This window comes from Podarcis bocagei, assembly GCF_964188305.1.
Source record: "Podarcis bocagei genome assembly, chromosome: 16".
NCBI lineage: Eukaryota > Metazoa > Chordata > Lepidosauria > Squamata > Lacertidae > Podarcis > Podarcis bocagei.
Window position 1 is genome coordinate 35,314,940 of NC_138142.1, and position 23,274 is coordinate 35,338,213.

At 48.9% G+C, this 23,274-nt stretch overlaps 2 protein-coding genes across 3 annotated transcripts in view; one reads left to right on the plus strand and one right to left on the minus strand.

The window, feature by feature from the left end:
• The first annotated feature begins 7,718 nt into the window (after positions 1 to 7,718).
• Positions 7,719 to 21,886, plus strand: UBE2Q1 (ubiquitin conjugating enzyme E2 Q1). The gene is made up of 13 exons (XM_081173700.1): positions 7,719 to 8,096; positions 9,843 to 9,947; positions 10,079 to 10,183; positions 12,465 to 12,515; positions 13,249 to 13,389; positions 13,722 to 13,806; positions 15,061 to 15,121; positions 17,015 to 17,105; positions 17,223 to 17,281; positions 17,997 to 18,045; positions 18,312 to 18,407; positions 19,857 to 19,923; positions 21,285 to 21,886. The coding sequence occupies exons 1-13, from the start codon at positions 7,734 to 7,736 to the stop codon at positions 21,314 to 21,316; spliced, it is 1,305 nt and encodes a 434-aa protein (XP_081029826.1). The 5' UTR covers positions 7,719 to 7,733; the 3' UTR covers positions 21,317 to 21,886.
• The window catches only part of TDRD10 (tudor domain containing 10), a 35,733-nt gene continuing 33,960 nt past the window's right edge, over positions 21,502 to 23,274 (minus strand). For both annotated transcript variants that reach the window (XM_081173678.1, XM_081173677.1), the window contains one exon: positions 21,502 to 23,150. In XM_081173678.1, the coding sequence (XP_081029804.1) occupies positions 23,115 to 23,150 (36 nt within the window). In that variant the 3' untranslated portion in view covers positions 21,502 to 23,114. The remainder of the gene's footprint in view (positions 23,151 to 23,274) is intronic.

The following is a 23,274-nucleotide window of genomic DNA, read 5'->3' on the forward strand; positions in this document are numbered from 1 at the left end:
TAGGACTTCCCAATCAGAAGGTCGGCGGTTCGAATCCCTGTGATGGGGTGAGCTCCCGTTGCTCAGTCCCTGCTCCTGCCAACCTAGCAGTTCAAAAGAACGTCAAAGCACAAGTAGATAAATAGGTACCGCTCCGGCGGGAAGGTAAAAGGTGTTTCTGTGTGCTGCTCTGGTTCGCCAGAAGCAGCTTAGTCCTGCTGGCCACATGTCCTGCTGTACGCCGGCTCCCTCGGCTAATAAAGCGAGATGAGTGCCGCAACCCCAGAGTCGGTCACGACTAGACCTAATGGTCAGGGGTCCCTTTACCTTTAAGGCAGTATCCCACGTCCCCCTTTTTTTTGGAGAAGGGCCATAGTTCAGCCGCAGAACATCTGCCTTGCCTGTAGGTCCCCAGTTCATTCCCTGGAGTTCTGGTACGACATCTGCTGACATCTGTGCAAGCGCAACAGCTGTCTCAAATATCCGCACCTGGGAAGCGGCTGCGGTGTGTGTTTTCAAACCAGGTGGAAGCTGGTTTGAGGGGGAAATGCTTCAAGCAGGTCAAGAGGATCACAGTGCCTCAAGGACCGACTCTCTCCACGTGAACCTACCCAGACCCTGAGATCACCTTCTTTGTGTACCTCCTCCACGTTGAGGTCTGGAGGGCGGCAACACGAGAACGGGGCCTTTTCTGCAGTGACTCCCTATTTGTGGAATGCTCTCCCCAGAGAGGCTTGCCTGACACCTTCATTATACACCTTTAGGTACCAGGAGAGAACGCTCCTCTTCAACCAGCCCTTTGGCTGGTACCCTTTTAAATGTGTTGTGGGAGGGGGAAATTCTTGGTTTGTTTTTATTATGTATGGCATAGATACGCATTGTGGCTCATGTCAGGTGTACATGGCGTCGCATACCGGCAACAGAGGAACGCACTGGAGCCAGAGTAATGTGTACACAGACTCAAGTGTTGCCACTGTAGAACTCAACAGGGATCTCTAGCACCACCTACTGTTGGCCTCCCTGCCTTCTGCCCTACCAGTCTCAACAGCCACCAGTCACCGCTGACTCTCTCTGAGTGTGCGATATACACTCATTTGTATCCTTTTCCCGCCAACCACGGTGCTCTGATGATTCAGCATCCCTGGCTTTAATAATTCACAATCGCCCGAGAGTGAGACGAGCATTTAGCAGGGGAAGCGGGAGCTGGATGATGAGTCAAGTCTAATAAAAGAAGTGGTGGGGACATTGCAAGGAATACAAATGTTGTCCTCCTCCTCCTCTCTCCACCGCGTTCTCCCTCCAACCCCACCCTTATTGTGTTTTGTTTGTGTTTTCTTCTGGCCCTTGATGAAGAGAACTTCCTTCCCTGAAGTCTCTTCTCCAAACAGCAGATCCAAGAACGGGGAAGGAGTCCATGTTGAGGTTGAGAGGGCAAGACAGCTCCTTCCACACAGTCCTCTCAGACTGCGCAGGCAGATCTCTCCCCCATAAACAGTTTGGCCTTGGGATGTGATTCCCCGCACCCCAATATTTTTGTCTGGTGCTTCTCCTGCAAATTTCCCTCTGGGTGTGTTTAAGACACACACAGAGATAGAGAGAGAGAGAGAGAGAGAGAGAGAGAGAGAGAGAGAGAGATGGGGGCCCTCTCAACACAATCAGGGTGGCCAGATCCCCAATCTAAATTATTAGATAGATAATTTATTACGGTTGGAGACCAGCTTATAAAACACACTTGGGAGTACAATCCCAGAAGGAAAACAAACATTTAAAACAATGTACAACAATAAATTTAACATTTATAAATGCGATAAGCGTATAGACACTTAAAACTTTAAGATAAGCTACCGCAGAGAGATGACCTAGAGTCACCCATGGAACTGAGTTTGGGGGTTTTCTTAACGAACTAGTTTGAGTCGGGGGATGGTCTGCGCCTCCAGATCTGTACACAGAATCTGGCGACCAGCCGAGTCGTCTTATGATCTTTGCCTAAGAGGAAAAGGAACCCTTTCTTTTAGTACAGTGGTACCTCGGGTTGCATATGCTTCAGGTTACAGACTCCGCTAACCCAGAAATAGTACCTCGGGTTAAGAACTTTGCTTCAGGATGAGAACAGAAATTGCGCGGCGGGGCAGCAGCAGCAGGAGGCCCCATTAGCTAAAGTGGTGCTTCAGGTTAAGAACAGTTTCAGGTTAAGAACGGACCTCCGGAGCGAATTAAGTACTTAACTCGGGGTACCGCTGTATTACGAAGACTGTGCATGTAGCTTGCGAGCTTCAGCCTGGCAGAAGCTGGCTGCAAATGATTGCGTAGTGTCTCTGGGGTGGGGGGTCTGTTCTCCTCTGCTCCCCTCCCCCTCTTCCAATTAACCTCCCTCCAGCATAATGTGAATCAGCCACAGTACCACAACCTTGTTGACATCTATAAAGGTCACACCGTTCTGTGCCAGCTGCCTACTTTGGTAATGGAGTTTCCATGTTTTAGGGGAAATGCGCAGGGCCCTTGGAGTGGGGGGGCGGGGAGAGAACGGGGCCCAGGGAAGCACTTTCGGATTGTGCCTTTCCGCTAAGGCATTTCAAAGGACAACAACAGCAAATTTCGCATCTCCAAGATTGATTCACCAGGGAAGCCTCCTCAGTGGCCTAGAAACATGTTCTAGAGGCTGGCAGATGTGGGAGATGTCATTAGTTTGATTATGGCAAGGAAGGAAGAATTGATGCGTTGACAGGTTCTCGTCATTTCGCCATCTCTAGAAGAGTAGCAGTGTGAGGAACGGGATGGGGGGGTGCTGTTCTTATTTGCTTCGGACAGGAGTGCGGGGAGCCTCAAGCCTCTCTCCTTGCCCCTTGAGATTTTTCCTTAGTGACAAACCCCCAGGTCACACCCCTCACTAGCCCAAACCCTCCAACATTTCTCTGATGAAAATAGGGACGTCCTATTCAATAATGAATGGGACGCGGGTGCCGCTGTGGGTTAAACCACAGAGCCTAGGACTTGCTGATCAGAAGGTCGGCGGTTCGAATCCCGTTGCTTGGTCCCTGCTCCTGCCAACCTAGCAGTTCAAAAGTGCGTCAAAGTGCAAGTAGATAAATAGGTACCCCTCCGGCGGGAAGGTAAACGGCGTTTCCGTGCGCTCCTCTGGTTCTCCAGAAGTGGCTTAGTCATGCTGGCCACATGACCCGGAAGCTGTATGCCGGCTCCTTTGGCCAGTAAAGCGAGATGAGCGCCGCAACCCCAGAGTCAGCCACGACTGGACCTAATGGTCACGGGTCCCTTTACCTTTACTCAATAATGATGAATAACAATATTTAATAATATATATTTTTCTCTCTCTCTCTTTCTCTAGCCTAGCCTTTCCTGCAGTAAGGAATCTGGGCCTGGGGTTTACCATCTCAGACTTTAGGCTCCTACATTCCAACCAGTTCCCTGCCCCAGAAAGCCAGAACATCAGGGAAAGGACCAACTCTCCTCCTGGGCACACTAGATTTCTACGCACGGGGTTGTTGCTGTTTCCTACAAAGGAGCACTTGGTGTGCACTACAGGTTATATTATGCGTTGACCCTGGAAGAGGAAGCTGCCCCCCCACCTTTGAGCAATGTACTACCCATTTTCACACCCTACCTGAGTGGGCAAGCTAGCAGCTTGAGTGTGAAGAACAGAAATATGAGGTTTGTTCAGCTTCTATTGAGACTGATGCACCGTAGGTGGCAACCCAGCACATATGCATTAATGCTTTTGTCCCATACACACCTTCCCTTTAATGCACATTGCTTCCCCCTAAAAAAAATCCAGGGAACTATAGTTTTCCCCTTTGCAGGGCTACTGTTTTCAGCACCCTGAGCAAACTACAGGTCCCAGGATTCTTTGGGGGAAGCCACGTACTTTAAATGGATAGTGCAAATGTGACCTTCAGGTGTCAAACCATGTTCCAATGTCCTGTTTTCACTTGTTTGTATATTACTTTAAAATTGCAAGGTTCAAAAGCTATAGTAAAAAGCTCCCCTCCAGCGCAGACAAAGGAGCATTTGGACAGTTGAAGTGCTCACTAGAAAATGCTGTGGTTACAGTGTTTGTCGCCTCAGTGAGGAAGTGGCCTTTCTCTCCGGTGATGAGGGAGGAATCTCCGTCCTTGGTATCCATGGCAACTGGTCCAGAGAGTCCCCCACTGAACCACCACATGCATTTTTCAACAGACTCCATGCACACAAGCAGACAGCTGGCTTGTGAGCAGCAAAAACAGCTGGAGCAGACACCCTCCTTCACCTCTCGCCAAGGGCACTTCAGGGTGGCGAGAGAGGCTGCATCTCTTTCAGCAAGGCCCGAGGCTAAAGGACCAAGAGTCTGGCTGGATTGCCACATCCTGATCACCGTCTTTGGTGACCAAGTCTTCATTGGGAATGAGCTAGCCGCTTGCATCTTCCTCCATGCCCTCGGATGTATTTGCCAAGAGCTGGTTGGAGCTCCCTCACAGACCAGGATCAGGTTCAGCAATGCTGCTCTCCATTTCCAAAGCTACTTAGGTCTTACAAAGGTCTGCTTAGTTGCCAGGCGTTACATGTGAGCCATTCAGCTGCTCTGGCTTAACAACCCCCTTCCTCTGAGCTTAGACTCCACCCACTTCCTCATTACATAGTCTGTATTATTATTACTGCTATTGTTATTACAGTGGCACATCTGGATGCGAATGGGATCTGTTCCGGAGCCTGGTTGGCATCCTGAAGCGAACGCAACCCGCGTCTGGGGTTGCGATTTGCCGCTTCCGCACATGCACGTGACGTCATTTTGAGCATCTGCACATGCGCAAGTGGTGAAACCCGGAAGTAATGCGCTTCGTTACTTCTGGGTCGCCGCAGAGCGCAACCCGAAAATGCTTAACCTGAGGTATGACTGTATTATTATTATACTACAGTCATCAAGGGAGTGTTAAAAATATGTTCCTGTCCCTGGAAGGAATCCAAATGTCCTCTTAAGAGCAGGAATAGTCAACTTTTTAATACCTACCCACTAATGCATCTTTCCTGATGGTAAAATTTCCTTTCCGCGCACCAGTACTCGATGGAAGGAAGATTCAGCTTGTGTTGTAGAACCCCCTACAACCCACTGTTGTAAATAAAAATATGCCTTTTCCCTTATGGGATATCCAAGAGCCCATATAGAGTCCTTACATAGGTTCCCTATTGGTAGGAGAAAATAACAGAGGCCAACCAGAGAATATTGAGAAGCAAAGCAGCTAGTAAGCTTGATCTTTATTAATCTGTTGCAACAGGGTACTCCCCTCACACGCAGGAGAGGAAGAGGACCCCCAAAATGCCGTGCAAGGGCTTATAAAGACTTTTGAAATTCCCATTCTCTAGATCAAGACCACCCCCAGAAATATTATGCATACATCACAGAAGGGGTGTAACCTAAGACCACCCCTCAGATACATCCCACCTACATCACAGAAATTTTAATATTGTTTTTCTCCTGTCCTTGTTTATCTCCTGTCTGGCAGGTTGCTTGATTGGATTTCCTGGGGTGCCTGGCCACTCTTTTGTAGTGGCAAAATACCTATTTCCTGGGCCAGGTCACAGGCTCACACCTTATTCAAACAGACATATCCTTGAGACAGGATTTGTGAGGAAAGAGACAATGGGGAGTTTAACCTTGCAGAGAAAGGATTTGGTCAGTTTAGGAATCAAAATGGTTCCAGGTTGGTCTTCCTGTGTTGATCTATGTATGTGCAGTTATGAACATTACCATATATCTATGAACATTACCATATATATCTATAAAATTCCTATCACACCACCTAGAACCCAGAAACACCCCCTATTGGGCGGTAGGGACCAGATTGACAACCCCTGTCCTAGAGAAAGGGAAACAGACTCACAAGAGGAAGGCACAAGACAGGTTTGGTTTAGCTAAATGGAACCCCAAACCTTGGCTCGTGCCGAAAAGTAAGGCGGCTTGCTTGCATTATTGTCCAAAGCGCTCTTATACAGTTCAGCAAAGCAAATCCCATGTACAAATCCGAACGTAACATCTGTAGCTGCTTCAGCACAACCAAACTGCAAAACTGGTCTGAGCTGGATTTCTTCTGCAGGCTACTTGTTTTTCTGCTGATTCATTAAAAAGGCGGGGGGGGGCTCCTCCTTCAGCAGGAACGCAGCTGGTGAGATAAGAAGGCCTCCAAAGGCCTTGTGCATTTCTAAGCAACTAGCATGGAATACTACAGCAGGGAAGGGACCCCAAGGGTCATCCAGTCAACCCCCCTTGAAATAAAACCTGCTGTAGCTTTAATCTAACAGAAGCCAAAGCTGATATACGAATTTTTCCACATTCACATTCTCTTTGTAAACTCTTGCTAAGGTACAAAAGAGGGGAAACAGCTTACAGTGCAATCTTATGCCTGCTGTCTCAAGAGAAGGTCCTGTTGAGCTCCAGGCACTTACTTCTAGGTAAACATGTGAAGGCTGCAATGCTAACTGTACATCCTAGGAAGTAATGCAAATCCTATAGATTTCAGAGGGGCTTCGTTTGGAGTAGCCAAGCAGAGAGATAGGTGTGCACAATAACATTATAAAACCACAAAGTATGGTATTTTAAACAGTAGAGGGATAAACGCCATTAGGGGCAAGATTATAAAATCAAGGGATAGTCTAGAAGACCTGGAGAAAAGGAAAAGGAATTTGGGACAGTGCAGTCTGAGTGGACCACTAGGCCCTGCACCTTCCTCCCCCACACTCAATTCTTCCTTCTCACAGGGTTGATAGCACCTTCTAAGTGTCTTTATTTTGTTTTGAACATTGCATACAGTATTATTGATTTGCAAGGAAACCCGGCTCTAGAAACTGTATATAGGAAGAGCCTTCCTGACTAGAGGCAGTCTACCAGCTTCTTTGGAAGGTGGCAGTAAAGATGGAGGTAACCAGGAGGGCCTCATATGCTCCAAAAATAAATAGCACATCCTGTGGTAATCCCCCGCTATGACGTCACCGTGAGGATTGAGGGTATTAACACCTAGGGATTCTCGCCATGCCATTGGCTACTCGTGCCCTGACGTCACCAAAAAGCTGTCCGTCACCCTCCTCCATCTTTCCTGGGAGGTACATCTTCTTGCGTCACATTGAAAGCAGCCAATTGCGAGGGAAGTTCTCCAGGATTCCAAACTGCGCCCCCCACCGGCTTTTTCCATCCCACTTAAGGGCAGTAGCTATTTCTCATTCATTTCCGCCCGTTTCCTTGACACAACTTCCGCTTCCTGTCCGTACATATAACACCCGCCCATGGGTGTTTGTTCCTGTGCGGGTAACATTCGAGTCCAACAACACCGGAACTTCCGGTGGACTTTGGAAGTCATTTTAATTCTCGAGCTGCGTATGGAGTAGCGTAGAGCCGCTCTAGGCAAAACCGGAGGCTTCTCTCTACGGCCATTGGCGCCGCTCTACACCTTACAATCTCTATGGTAGAAGGATCATTTTCTAAATAAAGCTCCCCAAGTCACCAAAAGGAGGAGCAGCTGATACTTTTGTGAAACATATTTGAAACACGACATTCTGGCCCCTTTACGAACGCGTCGCTCTAGGACCCACCACCACCTCTGTGGCCAAATGTAGCGAAAGAACCGGGCATTGGGATTCCACTTCCGCTCGGGCCCGGAAGCGCCCGTCTCCATGACGACGGCGCCGTGCGTGCGCCCGCGCGGGCCTCCGCCGTCACCTCCTGCCGGCGTGGCTCCTCCTCTTCCTCCTCCTCCTCCCCCGCCCGCGCGCCGATGGGGGGAGGAGCAGGATGCGGGTCGTCACTTCCGACTGCGGGCCCTTCCCGGCCGCCATCTTGCGGTGTGGGGGGACGCGGGGGGCCCGGGGGCCGCGGCGGGCCGCTCGATGGGAAGATGCAGCGCACGGGGCCGGGCGGGGCGGGGCCTGGCGCCGTGCTGGGGGCGGGGCCTGGCGCCGCGCTGGGGGCGGGGCCGGGGCGCGCGCTGCTGAGGCGGGAGCTGCGGCTCCTCGAGTCCATCTTCCACCGCGGCCACGAGCGCTTCCGCATCGCCCGCGCCTGCCCGGACGAGCTGGGCTGCGAGTTCCTGCCCGGCCCGGGCGGCGGGGGGCCCGTCCGTATCCATGGCAACATCACGGTGAGTCCCCGGGTGGGGGGGAGGAGGGGGCGCCTTCAATTGGGCGGGAGACCCTCGCCCTCCCTCGGGGGCGGGGCTTGGAGGAGAGTGGGGTGATGGGGCGGGGCGTGTGGAACCGGGGCGGGGCATGCAGAGGCTGGGCGGGGCGTTTTCTGAGAGGGGCGGGGCGTGTGGGGGCGGAGCTTAGAGGGCGGGGCCTAAGGCGGGCCGTGGGTGGGCGTAGTTGGCAAGGTACAAGAGGGATCATGGAAAGCCCCTGTGCAAACCTAGGAAAGTTGCAAACTTGGCATATCATGGTATCCTGTGTTAACACGCTGGCGGCAGTGGAAGCCCCATCTTCCATCAGTGCCACGTAGCTTCCAGGTCAACATTGCATGATCTAAGCCACTCACCCTCTGCCAGCCCACTTCCAAGCAAAGACTTGCCCTGCCTTTGCAACTGGGACAGAAACCCAGTGGGTTGGAGGGATCCTCCTTCTGCCAACCTACTCACTCGCCTGCGTGGAATTTCTGCTCGCCTCTGATGACCACCCTGAGCCTTAAGCACAATGCAGGCAGCTGGGAGGCAGGGGGTTTCCCATCTTGAACACTTCCGCAACATGAGAACCCAGTGAGGCCACCCGGTAAGCCAAATGTTGGACAGACAAAATAAAGTAGTTCTTCACACAGTGTGCAAACGATGGGATGTAATACGGACACCAAACTGGATGACTTGAAAAGAGAATTGGACAGGTTTGTGGAGAATAAGGCTATCAAGGCTAGTCACCATGGCTATATTCTCCTTTCCCTGTGAAAGACAGTGTGCCTCTGAATTGTGCCTGAGTCCTGCTTGCGGGTTTCCCAGGGGCACCTGAGTTCTCCACCATGAGGACAGGATGCCAGGACAGATGGACCTTTGAGCCTAATCCAGCAGGGTTGTTCTTATGGGAGACCAGCCTTGATTTAGCAGGGGAGATGTGATTTATATGGGGCAGCTGCCAGGGTAACACAGTGTGCACCATGTAGCCAAAAAGGGGTGCAGGCTGTGGCATGGAAGCAGAGATACAGGACAGCCCAGGTGCTCCAGTGGCCTAGGTGGAAAAAGATGGGAAAGGATCAGGCGAAGAGGTGTCACTATTTTGCTTTTACGACTCAGATCTTCAGCCCTGTTTACCTTCTTAGTGGTTTAGACTGGAAATACCACTTCAGAGATCTGGGGAGTGTGTAGCCCCTCAACCCTGACCATTGGACATCTTGGCTGCAGCTGATGTGTGTTGGGAGGCCAACAGTATCTGTAGGGACCCGCAGGATCTCCAGCTCTGGAATAACAGATCCCTGGGTCAAAAAGCAGGGAGGGTTGTTATCTCAACTAAGACCTTAGACTTGAGACCCCTTGAGATTGGACTGGCAGACTTCATTATGGCATCAAGTTAGTCCCTAGCTGCATGGCTCTAATATTCAGAGGGCCACAAGAACCCTGGCAGGTAGAATAACATTGCTAGCCCATGGGAGCTGAAGTCAAGGTATTTAGATCAAGACTGGAGAACCTGGTGCCCTCAAGGTATCATTGGACTTCAATTCCCATCAGCCTCAGCCAGCATGGGTGATGGGAGCTGTGGTCCAGTGACTTCTGGAGGACAATAGCGTCCCCATCCCTAGCATGATGGGCTTGTGACAGGAAGTTGCAGAGGACTGAAGCAGAACAACATTGTCATATCTGGTTATCTCTGTGAGATGCTAACCCCCTCGGTTTCCCCGCCTTCTCTAGGAGTCTTATCCAGCTGTCCCCCCAATATGGTCCGTGGAATCAGACGATCCCAACCTGGCGGCGATCCTGGAGCGGCTAGCAGACGTGAAGAAAGGAAACACGTTGGTGAGGCGGGAGAAGCGCCACCTCTTTGGGGAAGGAGGGGGAGCGATTGAGCTGGAGGAGGCAGGGTGGGGGGTGATCAGCCTTCCTCCTTTTTCCATAACTTTGTTGTCGTTGGCTTCCTTCTTGGGTAGCTTCTGCAGCACCTGAAGCGGATCATTTCCGATCTCTGCAAACTCTACAACCTTCCCCAGCATCCGGACGTTGAAATGCTGGACCAGCCTCTGCCTGCTGAGCAGGTAAGCCAGCCTTGTGGCTCCCGGCAAGGCTCCTGGGACAGGTGGCATTCTGCTGTCATGGAGGCTGCTTGAATGGGCACAATTGGTTCTGTGTTTATTTCTTCCTGTCCGGCACATTTCCTCTGTGCAAAACTTCTTCAGGCAGTAGCAGAGTTCGCAGCAGTTGCTTCCGTGTAAGGAGAAGGAAAAGTCCACACACTGTTCTTTCTATCTAACAGCGTTTATTTACATCAGCAAGCAAAGGAACAAAGAAATCCACCCGAACACCAGTCACAGGTGTACTAAAATAGGTTCCATATAGGAAGGTGTTAGGAATCAATGCCCTAGGACACTCCTGACTGTTGCCTACGCAGCAAAGTAGCAGAGTAGTGGAACTCTGGTAGATGTGGGATTACAAGGAAACACAACACACAGGAAAAATCATTCATAGAAGTTTACTAAGGCATAAGTTCTTTGTCAAGAGTCCCAATAAAGCTCCTCTTAGAGCAAAAAAAAATCCAGTTTCAGCCTAAAAAGACACTACACAAATATAAATGCAAAAATATAAATGTAAAAGAAGTCAGTCAAGGAATGAAGAAAAAGGAGGAGGAGACAGACTGCTCACTGGGCGGTAGATAATACGCTTCCCCGTGGCCTTGGTACTAAGATAAGGCACACAGCTCAAAACAACAGCTGCTTGCTTTGAGCCGAATGGAAAGTTACAGACCTGCTAGAACGCACAAGCATGTTCCAGCTTTTATTGGCAGCTTCTGCAAATACATAAAACTTCACTCCATGACAGAAGGGGCAGTGGACTGTGCTTTATGATGAGTTTCATATTGTCTGTACTGACCTGCAGCAGCAGTCCAGGGGTTCAGATGGGAATCTTTCCCAGCCTTAGTTGGGGATGCTGAGAATTGAAGCAGTCACCTTCTGTGTGCAATCCGGCAAACAAACATTAGAATCTTCTTCTTTTAAAATAAATTTTATGAATAAAAAAATTCAAATAAACACACATTGATAACGTAACACTATATGTGGAGATTCTCCACATCTCGCGACTTCCCCCCATCCCGTCCATGAAGTCTTGTTTTAAAACATCTACAACTGCATATTCGTTTGTGCTCCAGTTATTATATCAAACCATATTATCCATGATATTTTTTACACTACAAGTGTGTCAAAATCCTGCTCTGGTTTCCATCTGCTTATGGTGGTCTCCTAAATAACTATAAGTTATTTTTCCCCCCCCTTCTTTTCTAAAGTTTTTATCCTCTTGATTTTCAGAAATCAAGGAATCTCAGAAACATGAGAATCTTCTGTTTAACCTTTTGTCCAAGCCAAGACACTATGACTAACAGCTCTGGAATGAGCCACAATATTAAAATATAGTTCAAAGTTGCTTTAATTCCTTGCAGTGCAGTTCATAGGAATGCAGGAAGTTGCCTTATATTGAGTCAGGCAATTGGCCCACCCAGCTCAGTTTTGTCTACACTGACTGGCAGGGACTCTGTGGAGTTGCCGGGGTTTGAACCTGGGACCCTCTGCACCCAAAGCAGATGTTCTGTTGCTGAGCCACAGCCCTTTCCTAACCACCTCTACTCATAAGTCTAAATCCTATTGAATTCCACTGGGCTTACTCCTGGGTATGTAGTTGGGATTGCAGCCTGTGTAGTGTTAATGGAAATGTCCTGGTTTGGTCACACAAAGTTTGCCTGTGAAAGGCTCATTCATATTTTGACAAAATAAAAAAATTCCTTCCAGTAGTTCTTGGTATGAGCTATCGTGTGCATGCACACTTCTTCAGATACACAGGTGCACACGAAAGCTCATACCAAGAACTAACTTAGTTGGTCTTTAAGGTGCTACTGGAAGGAATTTTTTTATTTTGACTATGGCAGACCAACACGGCTACCTATCTGTAACTGAAATCATATTTTGACATACTGAGATGATTGTCTGAATGCAGTCGTTTTTTATAAAACCTCCAAACAGCTTGCTTTAAGGCAGGCATTAACGTGTAGTGTTTGGAGTATAGTTAGCCTAACTTAAGGAAGCTGAGTTGTTGTTGGGAGGTCTCTATTTCTCTCACTGAGCTACAACTCCCAGAGCAGTTCAGCAGCCTGTCCCTCTTCCCAGGGAACTCTAACACCTAACAGCTCCCAGCGCTCTTAACAAACTTCCAGGAACTGGGAACACCATGACATCATTGCAATTTAAACATAGGTTGCAAGCATGGCCTTACGGCAGTGTTTTCTAGAATAACTTCACACACCTGTCCTCCTGCTGTTTTGTTCCATAGAGCACACAGGAAGAAGTGTCCTCTGAAGAGGAAGACGAGGAGATGCCAGAGGTAAGGGGTGCATTCCTTTAAAACTTCCCAACTCCTCTTTGCTCAGCCACCTCAATTCCACAGCCATTCCTGTTCCTTCAGAAATGTTCAGGACAGGGGCAGTAATAATAATTTTATAACTTATACCCTGCCCATCATGTGGACTGGAGATTTTAGTGTGATAGCGAGCAAGGATTCGGATACATCCATCAGTGGTAAATAACAGACACATCCAAATCCATAACAGCTTTAAAAATTGGCTGCAGAAGCCTATGTTAAAAGGTCTGTGGAGATACATTTTGGAGACGTAGAGCACCCTTCCTATTTAGCATGCAACAATTCTTGAATAGTTCCACGTTGCTAAATTTCTATGTAAGAAATCAACCTTATAGTGTAGCAGCACCTACACCTCAGAACTCCCTGCCTTTTGATATTAGACAGGCTCCTTCACTGTACCATTTTGGGCGCCTGCTATAAATGTTTTTGTTAGGCATGCCATGAGGGAATGTGGCCCTTGGGTGAAAGGAAGTCCCACCCGCTGCTTGCAGTTGTGAAAGCTGAAGCAGCACGAATCAGACCTGCATGGCTTTGCAGCTTTTGATTTCTAAGGAGAGAAAAAAAGAGAATTCAAAGCTGTCGCGAGTCAGGAATATGTCACGAGCTCAGTCTTCTTGCGTCGCAGGGGGGTTGGACTAGATGGCCCTTGGGTCCCTTCCAACTTCACCATTCTGTGGTTCTCTTCTCGCCCCCCAAGGACACAGAAGAACTCGATCACTACGAGATGAAAGAAGAGGAGCCGGCGGAAGGGAAGAAGGCGGAAGATGACGGCATTGGCAAAGAGAACCTGGCCATCCTCGAGAAAATAAAAAAGAACCAGAGGCAAGATTACTTAAATGTACGTGTCGCCAGGCGGGAGGGCAAGGCGGGGAAATGGGGGGCGGGTTGGGGGTGGAGATGGAGAGGAGGGTCGCCCAGCTGACGTTTCAAAGCCTGCCTCTCCCTCTTTGATGCTGCGAGTGGCACATGGTCGGAGTGCGGCTCCCGTGAGCCCTGGCTGTTGGCTGCACTGCCTGGGGGCTGGTGGGGGTTGGAGTTCACCTTGCCAGGAGAGCACCAGGCCAGCCCTGAGCCTGGGCAATAGCTTGTCTCCATTCTGGGGGCGGGGGGGGGGAATAGAGTAACCTGGGTGTAACAGTGAAATTCCTCCTCCCTCTCGCCCTCTCTCAGGGGGCAGTGTCTGGGTCTGTGCAGGCCACCGACCGGCTAATGAAGGAGCTCAGGGATATTTACCGATCGGCAAGTTTCAAGGGTGGTGAGTATCTAGCCTGGAAAAGCCCCGAGGCAGGGGATGGGGAGGGGCTGAGGACTGGGAGCCTGGCCTCGTCTCTGCTTTTTGGGGAAGTGGTTGTCATCGGTCAGGAAGAGGGGGGAGGACTGTTGAGAAACCTGGATTGTAATAAGTAAACTGAGTTGGTAGGTAATGTGATGCATTATTTTCTTGTGGTTGTGTGTCTGATGTATACTGATGCCTATAATGTAGAATTTGAAATTTATTTTGTCACCCCTGTTCGTATTTTTGTGTTCCATTGGTCTTTTCAGTGGGGTGTAGATGATGGAGCAATTGTTTTTGTTCGTGGTTTGTTTAGGTAGATATGTATACTGTGGGCTGTGTCCTTGCTCACGCTGCTTGCCAACCCTAACCAATAATAATAATAATAATAATAATAATAATAATAATAATAATAATAATACTTTTATTATTTGTACCCCACCCATGTGGCTGGGGTAACCCTGTCATTCTAGGCGGCTTCCAACGTATATAAAAACATAATTACCCCATTAACCTGGAGCCTTCCTTTCCCAGGATTCTCATGTGCCACTGCAAATGGGGACTGCGCAATGACAGCCTTACATATACAGTGGTACCTCGGGTGAAGTACTTAATTCGTTCTGGAGGTCCGTACTTAACCTGAAACTGTTCTTAACCTGAAGCACCACTTTAGCTAATGGGGCCTCCTGCTGCTGCCGGAGCACAATTTCTGTTCTCATCCTGAAGCAAAGTTCTTATCCCGAGGTACTATTTCTGGGTTAGCGGCGTCTGTAACCTGAAGCGTCTGTAACCTGAAGCGTATGTAACCCGTGGTACCACTGTATTTGTATGTATACAGGCAACTCCCCACTTGTACGCGATCTACTTGCATGCGACGGCACATACACATGCGGCACTGGGAACCCAGAAGTGGGGACCACCCTAGAGAGTCCTTGTGGCTTGCAATGAGACCCCGGGGCCCAAAGAGGACATCCTCTTCAGGTTCTGGGGTCTCCCTGAGAGCCACAAGGACTCTCTAGGGTGCTCCCCACTTAGGAGCATTTCATTTATACACATGGGGCCTGGAACGTAACCCCTTTGTGAATATATATTGTGGAAGCCGAGATGGTTTGCTGTAGGAATTTAATTCTGTTTTGTTGGTTACTTTAAGGTTTGTGTGTGTGTGTGTTTGTGTATATAGCCATTCTTCCTTTCCTTTCTCCTGCAATACCAACTGCTTCTTTCTATTTCCCACAGGAAACTATGCAGTTGAACTAGTGAACGACAGCCTGTACGACTGGAATGTCAAACTCCTGAGGTAAGGGTCTGACTGGTCCCGTGTGTGTGTGTGTGTGTGTGTGTGTGTGCGCGCGCGCTGCACCCTCCATTCCAGTATGAATCGGGACTTCACACACACCTTGAAGACGCCTGCTCTGCTTTTTCTCCCAGGCCGGTAGATTGGCAAAGGGATTTTCCTCCCCCTCTTTTCTCCACCGTGAGCAGCGAGAGAGGCTGGGGCAGAGCACCTTGCAGTGGGCTGCTTCCAGCCAAGCCGGAAAAAATCAACAAAGGCCTATCTGAGCCTGCTTTATTGATTCATAGCCAGCATTTTTATGCAGCTCTTCCAGCAACGACAGCAAAGGCTCCCAGAGCAGTTCACACGTGCTGCGGAATCAGATAGTCCTTGCCCTCGGGTTCTTCTCATAAAGTTAGCTAGTGCTTTGGTAGATGGAGAGATTAAAACTTCTCTTCCCATCCCAGTGCCTCTGAATATACCCCACATACCCTCCTCCCCAGCCAGCAGATCTATTTAACCAGTGGAGTGAGGATTTATGTATGCGAAACATATATATAGGCTGATGGGCTGCCCTCTGTCGCTTCCCCCACCTCCCGGAAAAGCCAGCAAGAGCCACACGCTCTTTAAAGAGCCGTGCCTAGCATATGTGCGGCTCTTGGGGTCTTGGGGACTTTTCTGTGAGGTGGAAGAAGGGACTGACCGGCTGCCCTTCTCCATCCTTGGGGAAAAGCCCCCGCTCCATGCGGCTCTTTAAAGGGAGTGCTGAACAGAGCCTCCTGCCTGCATTTGCTCCATAAGACGCACACACCTTTCCCCTTGCTTTTTAGAAGGGGAAAAAGTGCATCTTAGGGAGCGAAAAATACGGTATATGTGCTGGTGCATGGACAACCTGCCCCCAGTGTGTGTTTATTGCACCATATCCCACCTTTTTCTCCAAAGAACTAAAGGTGTGGCATACATGGGTTTTCTCCACACCTCGCTTAATCCTCACAACAGCCCTGCAAGGTAGGGTAGGCCGAGAGGCAGTGAATGGATCCAGGTTGCCCCCAATGAGCTTCATGGCCGTGTGGGTCTCTGCCAGGTCCTACACCACACTGACATGTTTCGGCCAGGAGTGAATCCTGCCCACGGAACAAAAAGGTTTCCACAAATCACAGAATTGTAGAGTTGGAAGGGACCGTCTAGTGCAACCCCCTGGAATGCAGGAATACAGTGGTACCTCGAGTTAAGAACTTAATTTGTTCCGGAGGTCCGTTCTTAACCTGAAACTTTTCTTAACCTGGAAGCAGCACTTTAGCTAATGGGGCCTCCTGCTGCTGCCACTGCACAATTTCTGTTCTCATCCTGAAGCAAAGTTCTTAACCCGAGGTACTATTTCTGGGTTAGCAGAGTCAGTAACCTGAAGCGTCTGCAACCTGAAGTGTCTGTAACCCGAGGTACCACTGTATGCAGCTGGATCAAACCTGCAGCCTTGGCGTTGTCTGCACCGTGCTCTAAGCAACTGAGCTATCCAGGAGAGTTAGAAAGTTAGCCACACCCCCTGGATAGAAGCCCCCTCCCCACACACATCTAGGCCAAGGGTGGGGAATCTCTGACCCAGTGTGCTCCATCTGGCCCTTGGGACTCTTCCCCAGGCAACACCTCAGGCAAACCTCTATGCACCTTCCACAAGTGTTTCCTTGAACCCTGGTTGTGCATCTCGCTTGCCTGTTTAGAGGCGTGTGTGTCGTGATGGTGCGGAGAAACTACCCCATTGTACAAAAGTGGGAGAAAAAAATTGCATTTGTTTCTCCACCCGCTTTGGCTTCTCGTCCAGCCCAGCATGTCACCCCCAAAGCGGGAACTCTGACCTGGGGAGGGGTGAGTGGCCTTCCTTTGGCCTCGACTCAGCTTGAATCCCTCTCTCTCTCCCAGGGTGGACGAGGACAGCGCCTTGCACAGCGACCTGCAAATCCTCAAAGAGAAAGAGGGGGCAGACTTCATCCTCCTCAACTTCACCTTTAAGGTCAGGCTGGTGGAGGGAGGAGGTGGTGGCAGCAGCAGTGGCAGCTGCTGATGGCCAGGGTGGGAGGGAAAGGGAGGGCTGCCTGGCAGCCAGTTCAGCTGCTTCTTCTCCTTTCAGGACAACTTTCCCTTTGACCCGCCCTTCGTAAGGGTCGTGTCTCCTGTGCTGTCGGGAGGGTAAGTGCCTGACGATCCCCACCGGTGGGATTTGGGTGGCTGGTATTAGTAGCTCAAGTTTCCTATCAAAGACGGGGACAACAACCCATGTAAAACCACGCTGTTTTAAATCAGTATTATTATTGCTGTTCTGTTTTGCCTTGCTTATTTTGCTGTATCCCTCTTAATGATTATTTACATACCTGGCACAGTCCACTTGGAATTTCTGTTGTCCAAACCTCATTTGAAACAAAATGGGCTTGCATGAGAGCATCCCGCTGCTCCATTTGCGCATGCTGTGTGCATATGCAACTCCAAGTCACTTCAATGGGGCTTGTACTGGTGAGCAATTCCTGGCAGATTGTGCCCACTGTAATTATTTTGCCTTATCCACGTTGCATGAAAACATCAGAGAATAATAATAATAATAATAATAATAATAATAATAATAATAATAAGGCTTTAGTGAAATTGATTTACTTTAATAATATTTAATAACTGTCAATACCCAACTATATTAACTATATAAAAATCATATTTACCTTTTTAGAGAAGTCTGTACAGGTTTGTGGACATAAATGTTAAAACTGTAAATCTGAATAAAGGTTGTTTTGGAGAAGACAAGTTATTTCCCCCCAAAAAATCAGTATTATTTAAATCTATATTACCTCCCTTCTTCTGAAGATCTCAGGCTTTTTGGCTAACAATGGATTTTCCTCTGTCCTTCTCTCCCAAGGTATGTCCTGGGCGGAGGAGCTATCTGCATGGAGCTTCTAACGAAACAGGTGAGCGGCTGGGAGGACTCCCATTTGGGGCCAGGTCCAAGTGCCACTTCTGCAGCAGTTGGGCTGGGGTGTTCGGCTGGCCTGCTGCTCCCTGGGATAGCTCAGTCGGTAGAGCACGAGACTCTTAATCTCAGGGTTGCAGGTTCGAGCCGCACCTGGGGCAAAAAGGTCCCTGCATTGCAGAGGGCTGGACTAGATCACGCTGGTGGTCGCTCCCAACTACAGTTCTGTGAAGATTTCCTTTTCCCTCACCTCCTTTTCCCCAGGGCTGGAGCAGTGCTTACTCGGTGGAGTCCGTGATCATGCAGATCAGTGCCACACTTGTGAAAGGCAAAGCCAGGGTCCAGTTTGGCGCCAACAAGGTAACCTGGGGCTTGGGTCGACGTGTCCCCTGCCCCAATTCCCCTGCGCTGGTGCTCTAGAGGAGTCGGCTGCCAGAGGTTCCAGCCTCTGGCAGAAGAGAGCCGGCAAAGCTTTAACGATTCCCCGAGTGCTTTGACAATCCTTCTTCACAGAGAACTCTGGAATGAGAATTGTGGGCAACCTCAGCACCCTGAACAAACAGCAGCTCCCAGAATATATTTTTTTGTGGGGGGGCGGGGGAGAACCGTGACTGTTCAAAGTGATGTCATGGTGCTTTAAATGGTGTGTGGTGTACAATGTGGCCTAGGTCAGTCTTGGGTCTCCAGCTGTTGCAAGACTACAACTCCCACCATCCCTGGCCGTTGGGCTAAGCTAGCAGTGGATCATGGGAGTTGTAGTCCTGCAACATCTGGGGACCTGAGGTTGAAGAACACTGACTTAGGTGACCCTGAAAGAACTGCAGACCTTTTCTCTCTTTCAGCCCTCAGGGTTGTTGCAAGAATAAAACAGGGAGGGGAGAACTATGTCCACTGCCTTAAAATATGGGATGTAAAAAAAAGTGGGGGCAGCTTCTTATGGTCAAACCGTGCTTGTCCTAAAATGCCTTGATTGCATTAAAAAAAAACCCACCGCTTACAAGTGAGTGCTTCATGGTTGGAGCAATGTGGGAGATATAATCTGGCAAAGTCGCCTCTAGGAGTGTAACATTTCCTTTCACGGGTCTGTGGCTTCTCAGGGTAATCGTGTTTCTGTGATTTAGAGGCAGGAGCCTCTAGGGTACCCATGGCTGGGCAATAGCTGTCTTTCAGCTTCGCGATATATTGCCAGCTAAACATCGTGACATACTGATATATCACAATGTCTGAAATAAGGAAAGACTGGAAAGAGAAGCTGCTGAATTGCAACTCATTACCAAACTTAAAACCATGGAGAGACCTGGTTTGAACAAATACATTGGATTCTTATCTCATTATACATGACTTAGCCATTTTTCACCTTCTCACCCCTTGCCTTTTCCTGTAAGACCTATTACAGTCGTTAAGAGTCGTCAACAGGCTCATCTCAGCTATCTGCCAATCTCCCATTCCCACCACCCTTCTGAGTAATACCCCTCCCCACCTTCTCTCTATATAGAAGGATCTGGCAACTTCTGTTTCAGTGTATCTGAAGAAGTGTGCATGCACATGAAAGCTCATACCAAGAACTAACTTAGTTGGTCTTTAAGGTGCTACTGGAAGGAATTTTTTTATTTTGAAATAAGGATGGAACTGTGTAGAGGCACTGGCTAGCTTCACGGTGTTTCCCACGTTTTGATTTTTGTATAGCACACACACACATCATGATTCACGATATATTGCCCTTGCACCCATTGTGGGCGATGGCAGAGAGGGCGCAGAGAGGGCAGCCTTCTTAACATTAAAAGCCATTCTCCGTTCTCCCCCCCGCAGAACCAGTACAGTTTGACAAGAGCGCAGCAGTCGTACAAGTCCCTGGTCCAGATTCATGAGAAGAATGGTAAGGACTAGCACCTTGGTTGAAGTGCATCCGGTGGAAGGCTGAGGAGCCGACCTGCCTTGTTGGCCACTGTTTCCTCACCTTAAGGGACTTCCAGGCTTAGGGAGGAGCAGGTGGGACCCCACAAGTGGCTTTATAAGGATTTAAACCAGCAATTTGAGTTGAGCCCAGAAATTCTGCGAAACAGTTAAGCCATTAATAACAACAGTATTCAGCAAGTTCCATTCTGTACACCCATGGCAACTGGTGTCAGGTGCAAGATAAAATAGGAGGAGCCAAATGTAAAATGAGGTCACGGGGTGGAGTCAGTGACGTCGCAATAACCTGCATTTACAAGTACAAAACTACACCCGAGTTATTACAGGCAACAACCTAATCGAGGGAGAGAGGGGTGGTGTTGCAATTGTTAAACAATTGTGGGAGGGGAGCTCAGAACCCCCTACCTTCTGCCCTCATCCCCTTGTCCTAGGGGCGTTCTGTCTATACTGAAGAGTCTCATTGCAGTGGAAGATGGGTAGCAGCAGAGCTTTCCCACTCCAGAAAGTTTGTCTGCCATTACTGACCACCTATTCCCGACTGAGGCTGCCACCAGTTTGAAAACCATCACCCCATGGCAATCCCTGTAGGGTACGGGTAGGTTGCCCGGTGCCCTCCAGCTGTTGTTGGGAGGGTGGCTGCAACATACCCCCAGCAAGGTCTCTGGATCAGGAGTGACGAGAGTTGGAATCCAGCAAGATCTGGAGAGACCCACAGGATTCCCATCCCCCAGGAGAGGATGGCCCCTAGCTCAGTGGCAGAGCATACGGTTTCTATGCAAAAAGCCCCCCTGCTCCTCCAGTTCTAGAGGAGAATCTGGGCCTGGGAAAGAGCCTCTGAGCACCCAATTAAGAAGAGTATTTTGCTGGCTAGACCAGCTCCATGTGAGGCAGGGGTGGGGAATTGCTGGCCTGTGATGTAGTTTAAAAAACAGAAGAAAACTGGGTGGTGGGGTTAATTCTGTGCTGGCTGTATGCTGCAAACAGGCAGGCCCAGCTAAAGCTCAGCTGTTTGCAAAAGGACTTTCAAACAGCCCCTCTGAAAAGCAGGGGTTTGAAGAGCAGCACAAGGCAATTTTACAAAAAGATTTCCAAATATCTGTGCTTTTTGCATTCCTGACAATCAGGACGCAGCGTTGCCTGCTGTGAGAATGGCACCTGGTGATTGACGGGAGGGCAGGGGGGCCCCCACAAGGGTGAAGAGGTTAAGAATATGTAGGTTGCCCACCAGCAAAAGTTTCCCAGCCTTGATCTACAGAAACGGCATCTGTTCACCTAAACCCCCCGTCTTCCACCTTTCCTCACCACCTTTTACTTTGCTCTCAGGCTGGTACACGCCCCCTAAGGAAGATGGCTAAGCATGGAGATGGTCAAGCTGGACAGCCTCAGACCGGCCTCGACTTCCCTGCTGAACGCTGCTGCATTTGGATCGCAAGGATGCCTGCTCTTCCTCCTCCTCCTCCTCCTCCTCCTCCTCCTCCTAGGACAGGACACTCACACCCTCCTCCCTCCCTCTTTCTCCACCGCCCGTACTTGCAAGGCGATTTTAGTGAGCGGCTCCAGCGGGGGACTCTTACGGAATTATAAACACTTGCGAGCAGCCGGGCCCTCCCTCTGCTCTGCTCAGACGACTCGCTTGGACCCGCGCTAGCAGGCAAGCTGGCAGTCACTCTTATTAAAAACCACACACACACGAAAACAAAACAAAACAGCAAAACTCTTTGATTCTCTTGTTATCGCTGGAAGCTCCCAGCTCCGCTGCAGTCTAGAGCACCTCTGCCTCTTCCCTCTGCTACGGATTTAATTTATTTTCTTATTTTCATGTACACTGCTTTTTTTTTTCCTTTTTGGTTACAGTGTATGATGGATGTGTATGGGGGGGGGGAAATGTATCTTCTTTGGAGAACAATTACATTTGTTAATTTGAAGGGGAACTAGTCTTACCTCTCTGTCTGCAACGCAGGTGGCAACTCAGGGTAGGTTAAAGGGTGTTGCCTTCCTAGGAAAAAAACAACCAACCACAAATCCATGAGGTCTAGAAACTTTAAAATCAGTTCCTAAAGATCCTCAGGCTCGTGGAATTGCCATAACTTGCTAGATTTATATTGCGTCTGTGTGACGTTCCCTATGATCCTGACACAATATCTGCACTGTGATTTTGTTTTTCAACCAGGACCAACTCGGCTTAGTAGTCGTGAGGATGGTTGCTTTTGAATCCTCACAGTCCTGTTGTGTTAACTCCTTGTGCACACTTGGTTTTTCAGAATTGGGAAGTAGGAACCCAACAGCTTGCTAGGATACAAATTTGGAGTTAGCAATTAGGTGAGGGCTTTGTGTCTTTCTGGTGCTCCTAGGACACCTAGGAGCAGCAACAGGGCAGCAAGCAGGTTTCCACACTTCCAGTTTTACTATTCTTTGACTTTACGCTCCTGTGGACCACTTGAAAATTGCCAAGGGTATTTGATTTGATTTTTCGGCCAGCTATAGCGTTCATAATGCTGTGTGATTTTTACTCGTGTTTCAATTGCTCCTTTAAATTTCTTGGTTTGTACTTCGCTCCGTTAGAACTGAAATTGCCTAGAACTGAAATGCAATAAAGTACAAGAAAGAAAGAGAGCAATAAAAATGCAATTAAAAATCTTAATGCAGGCACATCATGGACTACCTGAAAGGAGCGCATGGGCCACTGGTGGTCTGTGCACCAGTTTGGGAGCCCTTGCTGTAGGGCATATTTTAAAATCAGCAGACCTTGGGGGGGGGGGGTAGAAAATCAAAGAAGTGGGGAAACTCAACAGCAAAAATGACTCCAGAGGAAAAAGCTCACCTGAGTGCAAGAGACAATCAGACAATTTCTTCCTCAGCATCACTTTTTAAAAAAGCAAACAAGTTTTAGGTGTACATGTATATATTTGGTTTTAATCAACTAAACTACAGAAACAAGGTGGGAAGAACAGGCTCCAATCAATAGGCAAAATTTCAACATTCCTTGCCTCTTCAAACCCTCCATCTTTGAACACCACTAATATGCAAAATGCTTTTAATTAATAGACATTTTTTCCCTTCCTGCTGCAACAAGGCACAGTCCTTTTTCCCAAGAGCCCATCAGCTTGCTTGTTGGATGTTCTCTCCAGAATTTCTTTCAACTTCCTCCTCCTCCTACTCATCTTTGATGGCAAACTTCAAAATGTGTTGCTGTAAAAAGTTACCAAGATAGACTTAGAAAAAAATATTAGTGTATTTTAAACACATCTCCCCGCCCCCAAACACCCATCATGACCCATAGCTCCAGCCCTTGTAACAGGCTGCCCATGTGGGG